At 36.8% G+C, this 17,671-nt stretch overlaps 2 protein-coding genes across 2 annotated transcripts in view; both read left to right on the top strand.

The window, feature by feature from the left end:
- The window catches only part of LOC103511954, a gene marked incomplete at its 5' end in the record, with an annotated part of 44,790 nt that extends 32,011 nt beyond the window's left edge, over nucleotides 1-12,779 (top strand). The window contains 9 exons of the mRNA XM_026825565.1: nucleotides 1,006-1,089; nucleotides 1,404-1,468; nucleotides 3,036-3,380; nucleotides 4,492-4,615; nucleotides 6,941-7,008; nucleotides 8,102-8,206; nucleotides 8,801-8,984; nucleotides 9,809-10,033; nucleotides 11,887-12,779. Coding sequence (XP_026681366.1) covers nucleotides 1,006-1,089; nucleotides 1,404-1,468; nucleotides 3,036-3,380; nucleotides 4,492-4,615; nucleotides 6,941-7,008; nucleotides 8,102-8,206; nucleotides 8,801-8,984; nucleotides 9,809-10,033; nucleotides 11,887-12,178 — 1,492 coding nt within the window. The remainder of the gene's footprint in view (nucleotides 1-1,005; nucleotides 1,090-1,403; nucleotides 1,469-3,035; nucleotides 3,381-4,491; nucleotides 4,616-6,940; nucleotides 7,009-8,101; nucleotides 8,207-8,800; nucleotides 8,985-9,808; nucleotides 10,034-11,886) is intronic.
- LOC113468562 lies at nucleotides 12,248-13,607 on the top strand. Its single transcript, XM_026825564.1, has 3 exons — nucleotides 12,248-12,334; nucleotides 13,210-13,279; nucleotides 13,411-13,607. The coding sequence occupies exons 1-3, from the start codon at nucleotides 12,248-12,250 to the stop codon at nucleotides 13,605-13,607; spliced, it is 354 nt and encodes a 117-aa protein (XP_026681365.1).
- The last annotated feature ends 4,064 nt before the right edge of the window (nucleotides 13,608-17,671 follow it).

The following is a 17,671-nucleotide window of genomic DNA, read 5'->3' as shown; positions in this document are numbered from 1 at the left end:
TACAATATCAAAGCAGTTTAATTTAACATCACCTTTAGGTGTAATATTCATATTGATTAGGGTGAGTGTAGCACCTATGGTCAGTGTAGCACCTATGGACACTTTACACGTGTCCAAGGCATTAGCGTTTAAACAACACCAAGTTTCGCTACAACTTGTTCATCTCTGCATCCGCCATCTTATTTATGCCCCGAAGCACTGGTTCAGTCGTCTCTGCTTCGTCAGGAAAAAAATACAAAAATAAGATCATACAAACACTCCCGCTGTAGAACTGCGGCATTTTCCACCTTGAATTTGACGTACCTATCTTCTATTGCCGCTGACTAAGGTTAATGTTCGTCAGGATGAATTGTAAACACGTTAGCTTCCGTAGCCCGGAACTGTGTATGAACCTTGAGAGAAGAAACTGTGTATACGCACCTTTTATAGGGACAATTGCGAGCATTTACAAGTACATAATTGAAATGTATTACATTTAATGTAAGTATCTTTTTCAATTATGTGCTTGTAATTCCAAGAGAAATGAGAGGAAAAGGAAGCGAAGAAGAACGACAAAAGGAGAGTATAGGAGGGAAAATTACAGGAGAAGAAAAGTGAAGTACCTAAATAAATTAGACCTCAAGTCTGAGAATAAGGTAGCGCTAGCGCAGCGGTTTTACTCTGGTGGTGACACCAATTCAACAGAAAGCATTGGGATACTGTTGTGTCCTTCGCTTAGGGACACTCGTACATGCTATATTGGTTACCCAAGACGTACACATTACTTGATTCTGGCTACTTTGGAATTCAGACTTCAAAAAAAAGCTAGTGGGCTAGACCGAGCCGTGTCTTTTGTCGATGCAGTTGTCCCTCCCATGGCAAATAATCATAGGCACCTACCTACAGGCTATCCAACAGTGTCCTTAGATTTATCTAATGTATCTTTTTCTCGTGTACCTACCAATCTGAATGTTTCTTTTTAATGTTTATTGTCTAATGTGGTTACAATGGGTTTTATAATTTCAGACAAAGCAGGCAGATTGGTGATCGTGTGTTGTACAGGCATGTGAATCACACAGGGAGTACCTCTAGTACTTCCAGCCATTTCCCGTGAGTATAAATAATAATGAATATAAATCCATCAAATAATTCAATCAACACAAAAACATGAATTTAATATTATCAACTTAAAGTACCTATATGTATTATTTTAATCTAGGTACCTACTTACTTAAATACAAAAGGTTTTTTAGACGAGTCAAAAGACACGGAGAACATAATTTGCAGGGATCAATGCTTTATGCTTAGCGTATTGCATATACAAAAGATTATACGGCGTTCATACAAAATGCATGTTCAGAAGAGAGAAGGTATAGGTAATTTCGTCTTCAGACCGTATCAATTTCTTTTTGTTTGTATTGCAGGGATCAGCGTCAGTTGAAGAGGCTGGGGATGAGTTCTGGGAGTGAAGAGGATCCTGTACATTCAGGTAAGTTAATTTACTTCCTCTTCCGTCCCAACATTTCTTCGAGAGATACCTACTGAAAGTCACACTTCAGTGATAAGAAATTTTTAAGAAGATTTTTTTTGTGTGTTGTGTGGCTACATTAAATAAATTTCTTTGAATAAAGGAAAAAATAATACCTACACAAAGTCGGTCTGAGAAATGGTGTCGGAGAGTGAAATGGCTAAAACGTCAGAGAAGAAACAGAGTTGTAGATATGTATGTAAAATGAAAATCCAAAATTGACTTTCACCTCCAATCGAGAAAAAATAGCTAGTTACCTAGTTGGAAAAATAAAAATACGTAGTTCGAAAAAAAAGGTAAAAGAGAAATTTGTTGACACCGGGGAGTATCGAACCCGCAACTTCTCAACTGTAAGTCAGAGAGTGCTAAAAGTAGAAATTAGACCTCAAGTCTGAGAATAAGGTAGCGCTAGCGCAGCGGTTTTACTCTGGTGGTGACACCAATTCAACAGAAAGCATTGGGACACTGTTGTGTCCTTCGCTTAGGGACACTCGTACATGCTATATTGGTTACACAAGACGTACACATTACTTGATTCTGGCTACTTTGGAATTCAGACTTAAAAAAAAGCTAGTGGGCTAGACCGAGCCGTGTCTTTTGTCGATGCAGTTGTCCCTTCCATGGACAAATAATCATAGGCACCTACCTACAGGCTATCCAACAGTGTCCTTAGATTTATCTAATGTATCTTTTTCTCATGTACCTACCAATCTGAATGTTTCTTTTTAATGTTTGTTGTTTATTGTCTAATGAGGTTACAATGGGTTTTATAATTTCAGACAAAGCAGGCAGATTGGTGATCGTGTGTTGTACAGGCATGTGAATCACACAGGGAGTACCTCTAGTACTTCCAGCCATTTCCCGTGAGTATAGATAATAATGAATATAAATCCATAAAATAATTCAATCAACACAAAAACATCAATTTAATATTATTTTTATTTATTTATTGAATTTTACTAATTTGCACAAGTACGTAATGATGGCAAATTATTATTTCGAAGAAAAGTATAGAAATGTTCAAGAAACAACTTATAATACGAGACATTTACATTACAAATTACCGATTATTAATAACAATTATGGAAGAACAATGTTTGATTACCAGTTGAAGAGGCTGGGGATGAGTTCTGGGAGTGAAGAGGATCCTGTACATTCAGGTAAGTTAATTTACTTCCTCTTCCGTCCCAACATTTCTTCGAGAGATACTCAAAGTCACACTTCAGTGATGAGAAATTTTTAAGAAGATTTTTTTTGTGTGTTGTGTGGCTACATTAAATAAATTTCTTTGAATAAAGGAAAAAATAATACCTACACAAAGTCGGTCTGAGAAATGGTGTCGGAGAGTGAAATGGCTAAAACGTCAGAGAAGAAACAGAGTTGTAGATATGTATGTAAAATGAAAATCCAAAATTGACTTTCACCTCCAATCGAGAAAAAATAGCTAGTTACCTAGTTGGAAAAATAAAAATACGTAGTTCGAAAAAAAAGGCTAATCGGGCCTCTCCTATCCTTGGTTTGGTTTCAGAAGAGGAGGCGGTCTCGTTCATCGACTTGCCCCCGGGCGTGGCACCGTCGGCCCCGCATGCCAAAGTGCCCGAGAAGGGGATTTTGAAAAAGGCGTGCCCGTACGGAGGGGCCGGGGTGGGCCTGTTAGATCCGTGCCCCAAAGACAAGTGGTCCGATTCGCCCCAGTCGGAAACCCTATCACAATGTGATAATCCTCTTACAGGCGGAGGCGGAGGTGGAGGGGAAACGATATCCGAAGTAGAGAGGACGCTCAAAAGTCTCAATGGCTACCATGAGGACATTCTGGAGGCCTTGCGGAATGCGGCAGTCACGCACGGTAGAACCGGGCCTTCCTCTAGTACAGGTAAGTGATAGAGCTGTAGAACCGACCATAGCACCGGCCGAGCTATGACTCTTAAGATTGAAAAACTCACAAATTTCCACGAGTGTTGCTCCTATTTCACGCACATTTGCACACAAAGCACTATAATTTATTGATTTATTCAAAAGATCAAGTGTGAAATGAACGAAGATGAATATAGGTATCGTCCTAGTAGTGGCAGGCAGAATGAATACAATAGTCCGTCCACTATACCTTTTATTATTAGTAATAATAAAGGAAGGACGGACTAAAAATGAAATTTTTCAAAGTTAACACTCACATTCCAATGTTTACCTACCAAACTTTTATCATTCACGTCTTCTCACAGCAGTATCACGTATCAAACGGTCTATGCATTGTTTCAGATGAGTCGTCCAGTGAATTCGATTCCTACTGTACGTTATTCGATGATTACTTTTAGCAGTTCTACTTACCTTTACTTACCAATAGATAGGTACCTAGTACCTACCTACCTACCTACCTACTTACCAATCGATCTGAAATCGCCCTCTTATGAGAACATTAGGAAACAACACACTTTACTAGTTATTTTTGCAGTTTAGAAATAGTGAAACACTTGTGAAGAACTTGTTTCACAAAAATTTATTATATGTATTTTCAATAGCCTGAGAGAAACTCAGAGGACTTTTAAAACTGAGCATCATCCGAGACTGTCATGATTTCTGCACAGGAGCAGACTATAATTAATAAATCAAGTTAAATACATACCTAATACAAATGATAATTTCATAAATACAATAATAGAAATGTAGATTAGGTACCTACATAATTAATTACATTTTTTATGCCAGATACCATGAACCATGAGATCCAGGTATTTAAATCTCCGACATTTTCCAAAGTTACCTAAATAAACTACCACTGAGACAGTAGTTCTTTTTTTAGCAGCACCTAGGTATAGTGTGTCCAGACCAATGTGACAGCAAAAAAATAGGCATTGTTGCCAAAAATGTCACATGTGCAATGGTAGAGAATCTTTAAAAAGGGGGAGGTATGTATATTGCACAGTGCTTGAACCGCTCTCCTCAAGAAAAACCGGCCTGGAGCCAAGTTTCCCGAGTATAAACACTAGGTGGCGTAGTATTGAATGATCGGCCTTGCGGAATGCGGCAGTCACGCACGGTAGAACCGGGCCTTCCTCTAGTACAGGTAAGTGATAGAGCTGTAGAACCGACCATAGCTCCGGCCAAGCTATGGTTTCGGCCGAAGAATGACTCTTAAGATTGAAAAACTCACAAATTTCGCACTTTGCACCGTTTGAAGCACGAGTGTTGCTCCGATTCCACGCACATTTGCACACAAAGCACCATAATTTATTGATTTATTCAAAAGATCAAGTGTGAAATGAACGAAGATGAATAAAGGTATCGTCCTAGCAGTGGCAGGCAGAATGAAAAATGAAATTTTTCAAGGGGACTTAAAAAGTTAACACTCACATTCCAATGTTTACCTACCAAACTTTTATCATTCACGTCTTCTCACAGCAGTATCACGTATCATACGGTCTATGCATTGTTTCAGATGAGTCGTCCAGTGAATTCGATTCCTACTGTACGTTTTTCAATGATTACTTTTAGCAATTCTACTTACTTTACTTACTAATAGATAGGTACTATATTCCAATCGATCTGAAATCGCCCTCTTATGAGAACATTAGGAAACAACACACTTTACTAGTTATTTTTGCAGTTTAGAAATAGTGAAACACTTCTTGTGAAGAACTAGTTTCACAAAAATTTATTATATTTTCAATAGCCTGAGAGAAACTCAGGACTTTTAAAACTGAGCAAGTGAGCACCATCCGAGACTGTCATGATTTCTGCACAGGAGCAGACTATAATATTACTAAATCAAGTTAAATACATAATAAAAAAGATAATTTCATAAATACAATAATAGAAATTAATGTAGATTAGGTACATAATTAATTACATTTTTTATGCTAGATACCATGAGATCCAGGTATCTAAATCTCCGACATTTTCCAAAGTTACCAATAAACTACCACTGAGACAGTAGTTCTTTTTTTAGCAGCACCTAGGTAGTTTATTTTCTCATTTCTTAGAATTTAGATCATGTAGGTACATACGAGTATTATGTTGGATGAATGGTTGGGTTTGTATCCTGGAGGTACAAGTGTATCCTAAGCCCAGTATTATAGCAGATTGATGGTACCAAATACAATAATAGAAATGTAGATTAGGTACCTACATAATTAATTACATTTTTTATGCCAGATACCATGACTACCTCTGCATTTTAAAAGAGAGAGTTTATCAAAAATAGACCTTTACCTCAATTGCAACAATGTAAGGATTTCCTGCAATCTGATTGATTCCTTCATTTTGGGTTGATGACTCATTGCTGTCACAATGATCTGGATGAACTATAGTTTATTTTCTCATTTCTTAGAATTTAGATCATGTAGGTACATACGAGTATTATGTTGGATGAATAGTTGGATTTGTATCCTGGAGGTAAAAGTGTATCCTAAGCCCAGTATTATAGCAGAGCACTCATCAGCCTCATGAAGACAATGGTATTATGGTATAGATTCCAAACTCTACCGAGTGGCTGTGAATTTTTCATCTGTGGTGGTCATTACAAATGCTTGGAATATTGAAAAGTACCCATCAGTGCAAATACTGCAAGTCAAACACAATGAGTAAGCTGATTACTCTGGCAAAAGACAAACAATAAATTAATATTTGCACAAAAAAATAACTTGGTTACTCTGACAAAAAGATGAACAAAAAGCACCACTGCGATGAAATTCCAATATGTTTATGAACTCTTTCATTGTCTTCTCGTCGTTTTAATTTTTTCTCATAATATTTCACTTGCAATGAATCACGCTGTGTTTTCATTATTTATATCATTATTATTTTCTGTACACTTTTTTTTTACTTTCCTTGAACGAAATTTTTGTTTGTTCAATATTTTGTTCACGGCTGGAAAATCAATACCACTCCGTCCTTCACATTCATTTTATTTATTTATTTTATCCTTTTTACTTTTTTTCAACCTCGTCTAAAACGACTTTACGTTTTCTTGTCCATGAATGATTTCATTTTAATTCATTTTCCAACAATGTTTATTATTTGTCTCTTCATTTCACTTCGTATTACTTTCACCTTTGACCTTCTCTACCAACATTCTTCTCGTCGTTTTAATTTTTTCTCATAATATTTCACTTGCAATGAATCACGCTGTGTTTTCATTATTTATATCATTATTATTTTCTCTACACTTTTTTTTTTACTTTCCTTGAACGAAATTTTTGTTCGTTCAATATTTTGTTCACGGCTGGAAAATCAATACCACTCCGTCCTTCAAATTCATTTTATTTATTTATTTTATCCTTTTTACTTTTTTCAACCTCGTCTAAAACGACTTACGTGTTCTTGTCCATGAATTATTTCATTTTAATTTATTTTCCAACAATGTTTATTATGTCTCTTCATTTCACTTCGGATTACTTTCACCTTTGACCTTCTCTACCAATATCTCTCTTACCTGAGGAGGTCGATAGCGGCCGCTGTAGAATGTTCATATAAACGCTCAACTAGTCAGGATAAGCTATGTGATGGTGAGTTTCTCATTTTTCTTTGTATTTTGTATAGTAGACCAAGTTACACCTCTTTGTAGACTTCCTATCTCTTTGTGTTTGACAAGTCACAAGCTCAAATCTCTTTGTAACCTATCGGGGTAGTTATTTTATTAACATTTCTAACTGCTACCTTTAATACGAGTAATAATTATTAAGGACATTGACTTATTGATAAACTTTTTAACTTGTTGAAAATATAATAATTCTATTCTTCTTTAATACCGACTTTATCGATACTTTAATCCTTCTTTGCATTTTTAGCTTGCAGCCCTTTTTAAAATTTGGTTATAATGGGACTTAGAGTGGGCCTCTTTTAAACATGTCTTTTCTTATGCTTGGAAAGCCACAATAGGCAATGCATGTCTAGGTTTACTTTCTAATTCAGTGCGGTCAATGTTTGGTAGTTTATCTTGTAGATATTATCAAATTTACGTTATTTACGTACGAATTTCTAGAAAGTGAAAATTGACATAAATTCATATTAATGTCTTCACCAAAATCATTTCATCCTCCATTAGTGAGGTGGAGATTTTTTTAAACCAAGGATGAGGCGAGTCTGTCAGAGCTCATTCAATAAATCAATACTCTTTGGCCTGGTATCATTATTTTGTATTTTCTCCTACAACCATTTCTGCAAATCTAGATGAAAATTTGGCAACAGTACATTTGGTGGCTCCGTAAATGTTGAACGTACCGAGTAGCGCGTAAGGTACATTATTAGACGTAGATTCCAACACCCGCAGTTCAAGACCTGCGCTTGGAAGCCTTTGCGTAGCGACCGCTGTTTGACTTAGCCATTGTGTTTCTGCGCTGCTCTGTTTAGGCACTGTCCTTCGGGTAAGAAAGAGAGAGACAGAGTGACAGATATACTGTCCTTCGGGTAAGAAAGAGAGAGACAGAGTGACAGATATATTGTCCTTCGTATATCTGAGTGAGTGCCAATAAGACACGCTTCCACGATCAGAACGTCTGACAGACCGCGCTCTCATAGACCTGAGTCTGTCTGAGCGTGATTGGCGGACATAAAGGATATGCGCCTCATACATATAAACGAAAGAAGAGATCTGTTTAGGCCGAGGACTCATCAGCCAATCCCATACCAGTCTGCACGACAGATCCCCAGCCGGGTCTCTGCAGAGATTACATCATCGATCTTCCCGAACCCGGGTCGACGTAGGTAAGTACTGCCCGCCTCTCACGATCAGAACGTCTGACAGACCGCGCTCTCATAGACCTGAGTCTGTCTGAGCGTGATTGGCGGACATAAAGGATATGCGCCTCATATAAAAGAAAGAAGAGGAACTAAATAATGCGAAGTAAAACTGAGAATTTCAGAATTCTTCTGATGCGTCGTTGCAATGCGATGGTACAATCCACTTACCTTGTGCTACACCTTCCACGGACACATTCTGAGGAATAAGGAAGCTCAGTAGAGAATGGAAAAATTCCCCGGCTCTTTCATAACTAAATTACTTTCAACCTCACAAAGATTGGTTGAGTAAAATGATCCTCACAGTCAATCAAACGCTTGTTCAACGTCTGTCTTCCACCATCCCAACCCTAAACTCTTCTGTTTGTGTTTCACAATAATAACACTTCTGTTTCATGCTCTGTTTCAAGATTGGTTGAGTAAAATGATCCTCACAGTCAATCAAACGCTTGTTCAACGTCTGTCTTCCACCATCCCAACCCTAAACTCTTCTGTCTGTTTCACAAACTCTTGTTTGTGTTTCACAATAATAACTCTTCTGTTTCATTCTCTGTTTTACAGATGAGGACGAGGAGGCCGGTATTGCCCCTGCGGGACCCAATCCTATTAGAATTAGAAACCTGGAGGACTTAATGAGACAGCTGGAGTACCATAGCTCCCGACATATGAGTCCGGCGGGGAGTGAAGACATCCGGATGTCGGATCCGGAAACCGAACGCCAGTACAGGATAGACACCCACACGGGGTAAATATTATTACCAGTCGTATCTGTAGGTGTTGATATTATACCCTCTTATAGTGGGGTTAGACCCTCTGTGGGGAGTGAAGACATCCGGATGTCGGATCCGGAAACCGAACGCCAGTACAGGATAGACACCCACACGGGGTAAATATTATTACCAGTCTTATCTGTAGGTGTTGATATTATACCCTCTTATAGTGGGGTTAGACCCTCTGTTAGTAGGCTTAGAAAGAAGTGTAATGTCACTGTATAACTGCTGAGGTCTGTATTGTGTATTTACCAGGGTTTATCAACTCAAATTGAGATTAAACGAGGATTTCCCCGTACTTATTACCCGGTCTCCCGAGAAAATCCGTGGTAAACCTCGTGGTAAATGGAGGTTATAGAGGAGTTTCCTCTAAGATGGTGTAATGGCTTGCTATGTTCTTCGAACTTATGTTCCAGACCCTCTGTTAGTAGGCTTAGAAAGAAGTGTAATGTCACTGTATAACTGCTGAGGTCTGTATTGTGTATTTACCAGGGTTTATCAACTCAGATTGTGATTAAACGAGGATTTCCCCGTACTTATTACCCGGTCTCCCGAGAAAATCCGTGGTAAACCTCGTGGTAAATGGAGGTTATAGAGGAGTTTCCTCTAAGATGGAGTAATGGATTGCTATGTTCTTCGAACTTATGTTCCAGCAGCTGATGATTATATTTTGAAAGGTTGAGCACTTGGGATCTACAGTGTTATTGACTTCCAAAGATTGTCCTTATTCCATTTCCTTGAGGTTATCCATTGCCTTCCTGATCTTAGAGTCCCGTGCCGTCTAATTTGAAAATTTCAGTCCCCTGTATTTCAGATGTCCGCGAGGTGGACTCGCTAGCTCAAACAGAGACGAAGACTCGAGTGGTGGAGGGCCTCGCCTGGTGTACGGCCGCTATCGACAGCCTCGGCCATCCTCTGGCACTGGAAGCTATCACCATGATGGCGAAGATTCTATCTACGAGACTGCCGACCATCCCCGCTCCCCTCGTCCCCCCTGTCCGGCCGACACCCCTGACAGTGAAAGGTAAATATTAGCAGGGATAGCCAATATTGCTGTATTGCTGTATGGAATGGAATCATGGACCTTGAATCAAACCCTGATGAAGAAAATTGAAAGTTTCGAAATGTGGATCTATCGAAGAATGCTGCGCATAAGTTGGAAAGACAAAGTTAGAAACACAGAAGTGATGGCAAAAATGAAGAAAGAAGTGGAACTACAACACCTTATCAAGAAACGTAAATTAGAATATTTTGGTCATATTATGCGAAATTCGGAAAAGTATGGATTATTGCAAGTAATTTTACAAGGAAGAATAGTGGGAAGAAGATCAAGAGGAAGAAGGAGAACATCATGGTTGGGGAATTTGAGAGAGTGGTACGAGTGTTCGAGCGTTGAGCTGTTCAGAGCGGCGGGAGATCGAGAAAAAATCAGCAACATGATCGTCAACGTTCGGCAGCGGACACGACACTAGAAGAAGAAGAAGAAGCCAATATAAAAATGTGTCCACATACATACAATTATAGTCGATCTATGTTATCGAGGCAGTGTGGACTGAATCAGTCGACATCGATCGATGGCGTCGACTTTGAGTGGACACAGTTTTAAGTGGACACAGTTTTAAAGTTAAACTAATCAATAAAGGTAATTTTTAAATCCATACAACACAAACAATATGATAAGCAAGCCAGTGACGATACTACATTGACCGCCACTAGTTCCTCCATTGGATCACTGAAGTTAAGCAAACGATGGGCGTGGTTATTATCCGGATGGGTGACCATCTGGGTAATCGCGTGTTGTTTCTCGGTCCCACTCAAGCCAACCTTTTTTGTCGTTTAATATTTGCAGTATGTTTCTCCTGTATTGAATAACAACATTGAAAATTCAAATGTATCAAAATGGGATCCAGAATTGTAAAAGAGCCAATGTAAGAGATTTCCCGTTGGATATTAGTTGGTTTTCAAATTTAGACCAAAGTCTGGGACCTTTGTTTTGATGTACGAATAAAATAACATACCTAACTAATAACAAAAATGTTTATTGAACACGACAGAAAAATGTCAGTACTACCTACTGGTTTTGTACATCTAAGAGTTAATATTAAATTTTCAAAAGAACTAAAATACTCAATGAGATACGGGAATCTCGAGTAATTTTATTATTAGCAAAATGGAATTGCGGATTTAATTTATAATTCAGTTGATTCAACACTTAATGCAACAAATTTAGATCAAGTTGAGTTAAAGTTATTAATAGTTGTAGTTTATAAATTAATATGCAACACGTTTATCTATCTCGTAGAGATGTAGATAAACTTGGCACTTGTAGTGTTGAATGTCTACTTGAGGAGTTCTCAGAAACAAGGGTGTAAAGGTAGAAACACACTACCATAGGGAGTCAGAAAGATGTACCTAGTTCAAAGTTTTCCCATAAGTTTATATTACGAGTCACGTCAGTGACGGTAGTGTGGCTATCCTGAACGAAATTATCTACAATATCTATTATTGGAAAACTTTGAACTACATCTTTCTGATTCACGTGACGTGACGATAGTGTGTTTCTACCTTAAGGTGTTATCTCGAAAAACGCAATTTTGAGAAAATCTGAAAGAAAACAATGTAAAAACAAGAGCCTAGTCTTTTTCTGAGAGCCCCTCCAATTACACTCTAAGATCAAGAAGGTAATGGACAGCATTACGTTAGGTCATAAAGCAATGTTCAGAAACTTTGGAAATTGGAACCAATAAACGTTTTTGTTCAAACGGGACTATTACCCAGGTATGGGAATGCTATACATCCATTACTGTCTTGATCTTACGCTCGACGCATGTGCTTGCACCATCACCAGTCTCTTATTCAATCCAATATAATGTCCAGTCGTGCGTTTGTTCAAGCTCAAGCACCAGCCCCATCAACTAACCCTGCCGGTCCCCATCCACCCACATCCACCGACATCTCCACCTCGTCTCAATCCTCTCCATCTTCCTCGTCCATGGTGTCAACATCTCCCAACTCCTCACCGACGCGGACAGTACTCCAGGTGATTCTCAATGGAGGACCTTCACCTCCAGAAGAGGAAGTGGAGTCTTCATCTCCTAGCACCACGGAGCAGGTGGCCCTCCTCAAGAAAAACCGGCCTGGAGCCAAGTTTCCCGAGTATAAACACTAGGTGGCGTAGTATTGAATGCTTGAAGGGGCAGTCCTTCAAGGTATTCTCTTGAAGGAATAGTATCATGCTATGACGAAGTGTCAGGGATATGGCGATTTAGTACCCTATAACCTTAGTTGTCTAGGGCTATTGGATCCCTTAGAACTCTGGCATCAGGTACTTTTAATGCTAGCATAGAGATATCTTTTTCGTCAATTGTTTCTCGTTATATTTTGCCATGACACTTTGTCATAATGTGTGACTGTACCTAAAGAGATAGTTCACAGGATTTCACCCTGGATGCAATGTGAACATTTGAGAAACTCAATTTCAAATGTATTAGGATAGGACTGAAAGATCCATATATACTGGTAAAGGTTTTCGTTTCATGGAGTTTTCTCTAAATGTTTACTTTGTGGACCATTGGCGTTGATCCAATTACAATGTTTACATTGGCGGGTGATACCGTAATTTCTTGGTGATGAAGTCGAGCCTAGTTTACATACTATCATGATTAGTGTGACTACAGAATTATAGAACAATTTTAGTCTTTTTTATCCTGTGCAGAGAGATTGGGTTGGTATATTTGGCATCTAATTCAAGAAACTCAGTCTTTTTTTAGTCAAATGCCGTGATTAAACGAGGATTTCCCCGTACTTATTACCCGGTCTCCCGAGAAAATCCGTGGTAAACCTCGTGGTAAATGGAGGTTATAGAGGTGTTTCCTCTAAGATGGGGTAATGGATTGCTATATTCTTCGAACTTATGTTCCTGCAGCTGGTGGTTGTGGTTCTAGAGATAGAGCGATCAGTGTGTGAACTATGAACTGTGAATGGATCTCGTTCTTATAATATAAGATAATAACAAAGTTGATGCTCTTCTAAAATATCACCCCTTTTATTTTGAGACCCAAACTACCCAAAGTCACAAAGTACTGCAGCTGGTGATTATATTTTGAAAGGTTGAGCACTTGGGATCTACAGTGTTATTGACTTCCAAAGATTGTCCTTATTCCATTTCCTTGAGGTTATCCATTGCCTTCCTGATCTTAGAGTCCCGTGCCGTCTAATTTGAAAATTTCAGTCCCCTGTATTTCAGATGTCCGCGAGGTGGACTCGCTAGGTATCAAAAAACTGTTAGCCCAGAAATGATGTAAATATGGGTACTAATGAGGGTAATAGAAAGTCGTGTCATATTCACACAAAAAAAAAAAAAAAAATCCATTAGTGTACCATAAAATTTCGACTCGCTAGCTCAAACAGAGACGAAGACTCGAGTGGTGGAGGGCCTCGCCTGGTGTACGGCCGCTATCGACAGCCTCGGCCATCCTCTGGCACTGGAAGCTATCACCATGATGGCGAAGATTCTATCTACGAGACTGCCGACCATCCCCGCTCCCCTCGTCCCCCCTGTCCGGCCGACACCCCTGACAGTGAAAGGTAAATATTAGCAGGGATAGCCAATATTGCTTCATTAAAAGCTGTGCCACAATTCAAGTTTAAACTTAGTTCAAATCAAATTGATTGGATGAAGCACTTACTTTGAAAAATAGATTGCTTAATCCAATCAATTTAATTTAAACTCAGCGAGTGGCCTGGGCCATTAATCCAATAGGTATTTATCTAGTCAAATGCCAAATATTTCCATTCTATCTGTAGTAGAAGTGAAAACACTAGCTGTTTCTAATTAGAAGGCAATATGGAATACTACAAAATTACCATTGGAAATTTCATGTTGAGAAGACCCCAGTGTTCTAAAAGTTCTAGGTCACACTGTATATTTTCTAGCATGTAAGTAAGAGTTTGGTAATTCAAAGGGGCAGGCCTGAAATTATTCAGATTTTATATATATGTATACAATATAGTAATTAGCGTCAAATGCCAAATATTTCCATTCTATCTGTAGTAGAAGTGAAAACACTAGCTGTTTCTAATTAGAAGGCAATATGGAATACTACAAATTTACCATTGGAAATTTCATGTTGAGAAGACCAAGACCCCAGTGTTCTAAAAGTTCTTGGTCACACTGTATATTTCGATGTAGGGTGGAACAATTCGTTCACTAGTTCTTATTTCATTCTGTTCTTTTTATTTATTCCAAGAAAATGAATTTCTGTATATCCACACTAATTACAATTCGTTCACTAGTTCTTATTTCATTCTGTTCTTTTTATTTATTCCAAGAAAATGAATTTCTGTATATCCACACTAATTAAAAAAATAATAAAAAGAAAGAGTCATAATTAATCTTAAAATATACATTTTGTAAATTATTAATAAAAACAGTGAAACACATGAAACACAAAATGAACAGAAGTATTTTTTTTTCATTTTTTTTTTTTTAATCGAAAGTTTGTATGTGAATATCTCTGGTAAATTGAAAGTTATAAAAATACAATGGATCTTGAACCATAATTAATCTTAAAATATACATTTTGTAAATTATTAATAAAAACAGTGAAACACATGAAACACAAAATGAACAGAAGTATTTTTTTTAAAAATCGAAAGTTTGTATGTGAATATCTCTGGTAAATTGAAAGTTATAAAAATACAATGGATCTTGTACTTCCCTACTTGGGTTAGGTACAAGAAACAAAGCAGAAGCACGGAGTAGTTATGATATTTTCAAATAAAGGAGAGTCGAAAACAATCAACCGTTTGAAAGAAAATTTAATCTTCTCAAAAATTAAAAATAGTGAAAACTCTTCACAACAACTTACTTCTGTTCATTCGACTAATTCATAGATTTTTTTCAATCTTTACGATTTGTTGTTAAATAGGAAATTAATTCTTTTTTTATTAATAGGATTGAAAGTTTATTCTAAATAATAATTAAAAAGTTAGCTAATAACAAAAATTATCTACTATAAATTCTAATTAACATTACCTTTTATGAATTAAAAGTAAGTAAAAATAAATTTAAAAAAAATTGCCAAAATTTACCATTTAATTTCTAAGTGTTTACTTAACTATACTTGAATAAAAAATGTTTGTAAATAATGTTATACTTTCATAAAATGACGTACATATTAATTTTCATTAAATTTATTGTTGTTCTTAGTTAGCTAATAACAAAAATTATCTACTATAAATTCTAATTAACATTACCTTTTATGAATTAAAAGTAAGTAAAAATAAATTTAAAAAAATTGCCAAAATTTACCATTTAATTTCTAAGTGTTTACTTAACTATACATGAATAAAAAATGTTTGTAAATAATGTTATACTTTCATAAAATGACGTACATATTAATTTTCATTAAATTTATTGTTGTTCTTAGAGATGTTTCTTGAATTTTTTGTTTACATTTCTATTCTACTTACTAACTAGGTATTCTAATTCATGAAAAAGTCACAATTTTCAAGGAGCACCTCTGGAAACAAAATGTTAAATATTGAATATATTATTCAGTGGTTGGAAATAGCTACCATACCTATGTATACATACATTATTACAAAAATAACATAATACTGATTTTACAGTTTTATGCATTGAAGGTGAATTAGCTGGAGCTTCCAGAAAAAAAAAAATAGTATATTGCTGGAATTCAAATATTATCTCCCAATGAAAAGCATTTTAAAATAAATTAATTATCTACTTAATTAGTACAACACCTACTCTTTAAATAAATTTTTAACTTCTTGGTACCAATTATTGTATCTTGGAATCTGATTACGACTGGGAAGCTCTGGTTAAATCATCGGGTGAAATTTGTTCAGTATTTTTATGTTTTCACTTTCTATTACCCTTCATTTCTATTGGGACATAATGAAACCGATTCGCCAAAGCTAAGTGCGCTATGTCACTAGTGACTACTAAGTTACTGTTACTAGATTTATTTAATAAATAATGCAGGAAATTAAAGAATCCCTTCCGAAGAATTATAAGTAATAATAACAAAGTTGATGCTCTTCTAAAATATCACCCCTTTTATTTTGAGACCCAAACTACCCAAAGTCACAAAGTTTCAAAAAACTGTTAGCCCAGAAATGATGTAAATATGGGTACTAATGAGGGTAATAGAAAGTCGTGTCATATTCACACAAAAAAAATCCATTAGTGTACCATAAAATTTACATGTGTCAGATATTTATGGAACTTTATTTTGTCAGTGGAAATGTGCATTGTGGACTAGCATGTAAGTAAGAGTTTGGTAATTCAAAGGGGCAGGCCTGAAATTATTCAGATTTTATATATATGTATACAATATAGTAATTAGGCACTAATTTTAGCCAGGTCAATACCGAACCATTCATTTGGACACGAGGAAAAAATAGGTACTCGACCAATTTTGTGCCTTTCAAATTCATACAAAATTCTTCATATGTACGAGTATAAGATGTTCTTTCACTGTGGGAAAGAGTGATTACCTTCTGGCTAAAACTGTCCAAAAAATGAGAGGAATGTCCCAAAACAGTTAAAGTGCTTTTGAAAATATCTGAGGAATTTTCTGTCGAAGGAAAGGAAAACACATTATTTGTAAACTATAAATAAAAAACTCTGTAAATTTAATTGTAAATTGTTAAATATGAAGGGAAAAAGTAAAATTAACTTGAAATATAATAATTGTTGTTTAACTTCATATGTACGAGTATAAGATGTTCTTTCACTGTGGGAAAGAGTGATTACCTTCTGGCTAAAACTGTCCAAAAAATGAGAGGAATATCCCAAAACAGTTAAAGTGCTTTTGAAAATATCTGAGGAATTTTCTGTCGAAGGAAAGGAAAACACGCATACAAAATTCAGTCATAAAAACAGAAACCAAATTTCCGCTGGAAGAAAAAGAAAGTAAAATCAGAAGATACGTTTGGAAAGTCGAACCTAAGAGCAAGAGATGTTCCAGTAAGACAAAAGTGATCAAAACTAAATTTTCACGGAAGAAAAGCCAAAATTAGAGAGTAAAAAACAAGCATACAAAATTCAGTCATAAAAACAGAAACCAAATTTCCGCTGGAAGAAAAAGAAAGTAAAATCAGAAGATACGTTTGGAAAGTCGAAACTAAGAGCAAGAGATGTTCCAGTAAGACAAAAGTAATCAAAAGCCAAAATTAGAGAGTAAAAAAACAAATCTGAAAATTCGACAATTGGAAGTTTGTGTTCCAATAGCATAAAACTCACAGCAGAAAGTCCCTTCAGTCCCAAGCCGAGTTCACACGATGTTGACCGACAGCTCCCTCTCTCTAGCCAGCATGATCATGAAGAACAAACTGAAGAAGCGTCAGAAGTTCACCTTACTTCATCTCGGTCCGTTAGATGGCGCTCGTGATGAACCACGTAGTGATAACGTTACTATGGTGAGTCTAATGAATGATGATACTATTCACCAGATTGAGTCCGCTCTGGGGGTGATATTCTCCGGATCACCCTATCAGGAGGAAGAGGCGATGGCTTGGGAACAGATATTTGGTCCGAACACTACGCCCTCTGGTGAGAGACATATTCTACATGAATAAGACAAACGATGACATTGGAATTCCCGTGAAACTTGTTGGGCGTTTGACAATGTTTTTT

Source organism: Diaphorina citri, unplaced genomic scaffold (genome assembly GCF_000475195.1).
Source record: "Diaphorina citri unplaced genomic scaffold, Diaci psyllid genome assembly version 1.1 scaffold773, whole genome shotgun sequence".
NCBI lineage: Eukaryota > Metazoa > Arthropoda > Insecta > Hemiptera > Psyllidae > Diaphorina > Diaphorina citri.
This window is presented reverse-complemented; position numbering and strand designations above follow the sequence as displayed.

Coding starts and splice junctions, on each gene's coding strand:
- LOC113468562 (XM_026825564.1), top strand. CDS start 12,248: ATGACGAAGTGTCAGGGATATGGCGATTTAGTACCCTATAACCTTAGT. Junction 12,335..13,209: donor CCTTAGAACTCTGGCATCAG/GTACTTTTAATG, acceptor TCCTGATCTTAG/AGTCCCGTGCCGTCTAATTT. Junction 13,280..13,410: donor CCGCGAGGTGGACTCGCTAG/GTATCAAAAAAC, acceptor TCGACTCGCTAG/CTCAAACAGAGACGAAGACT.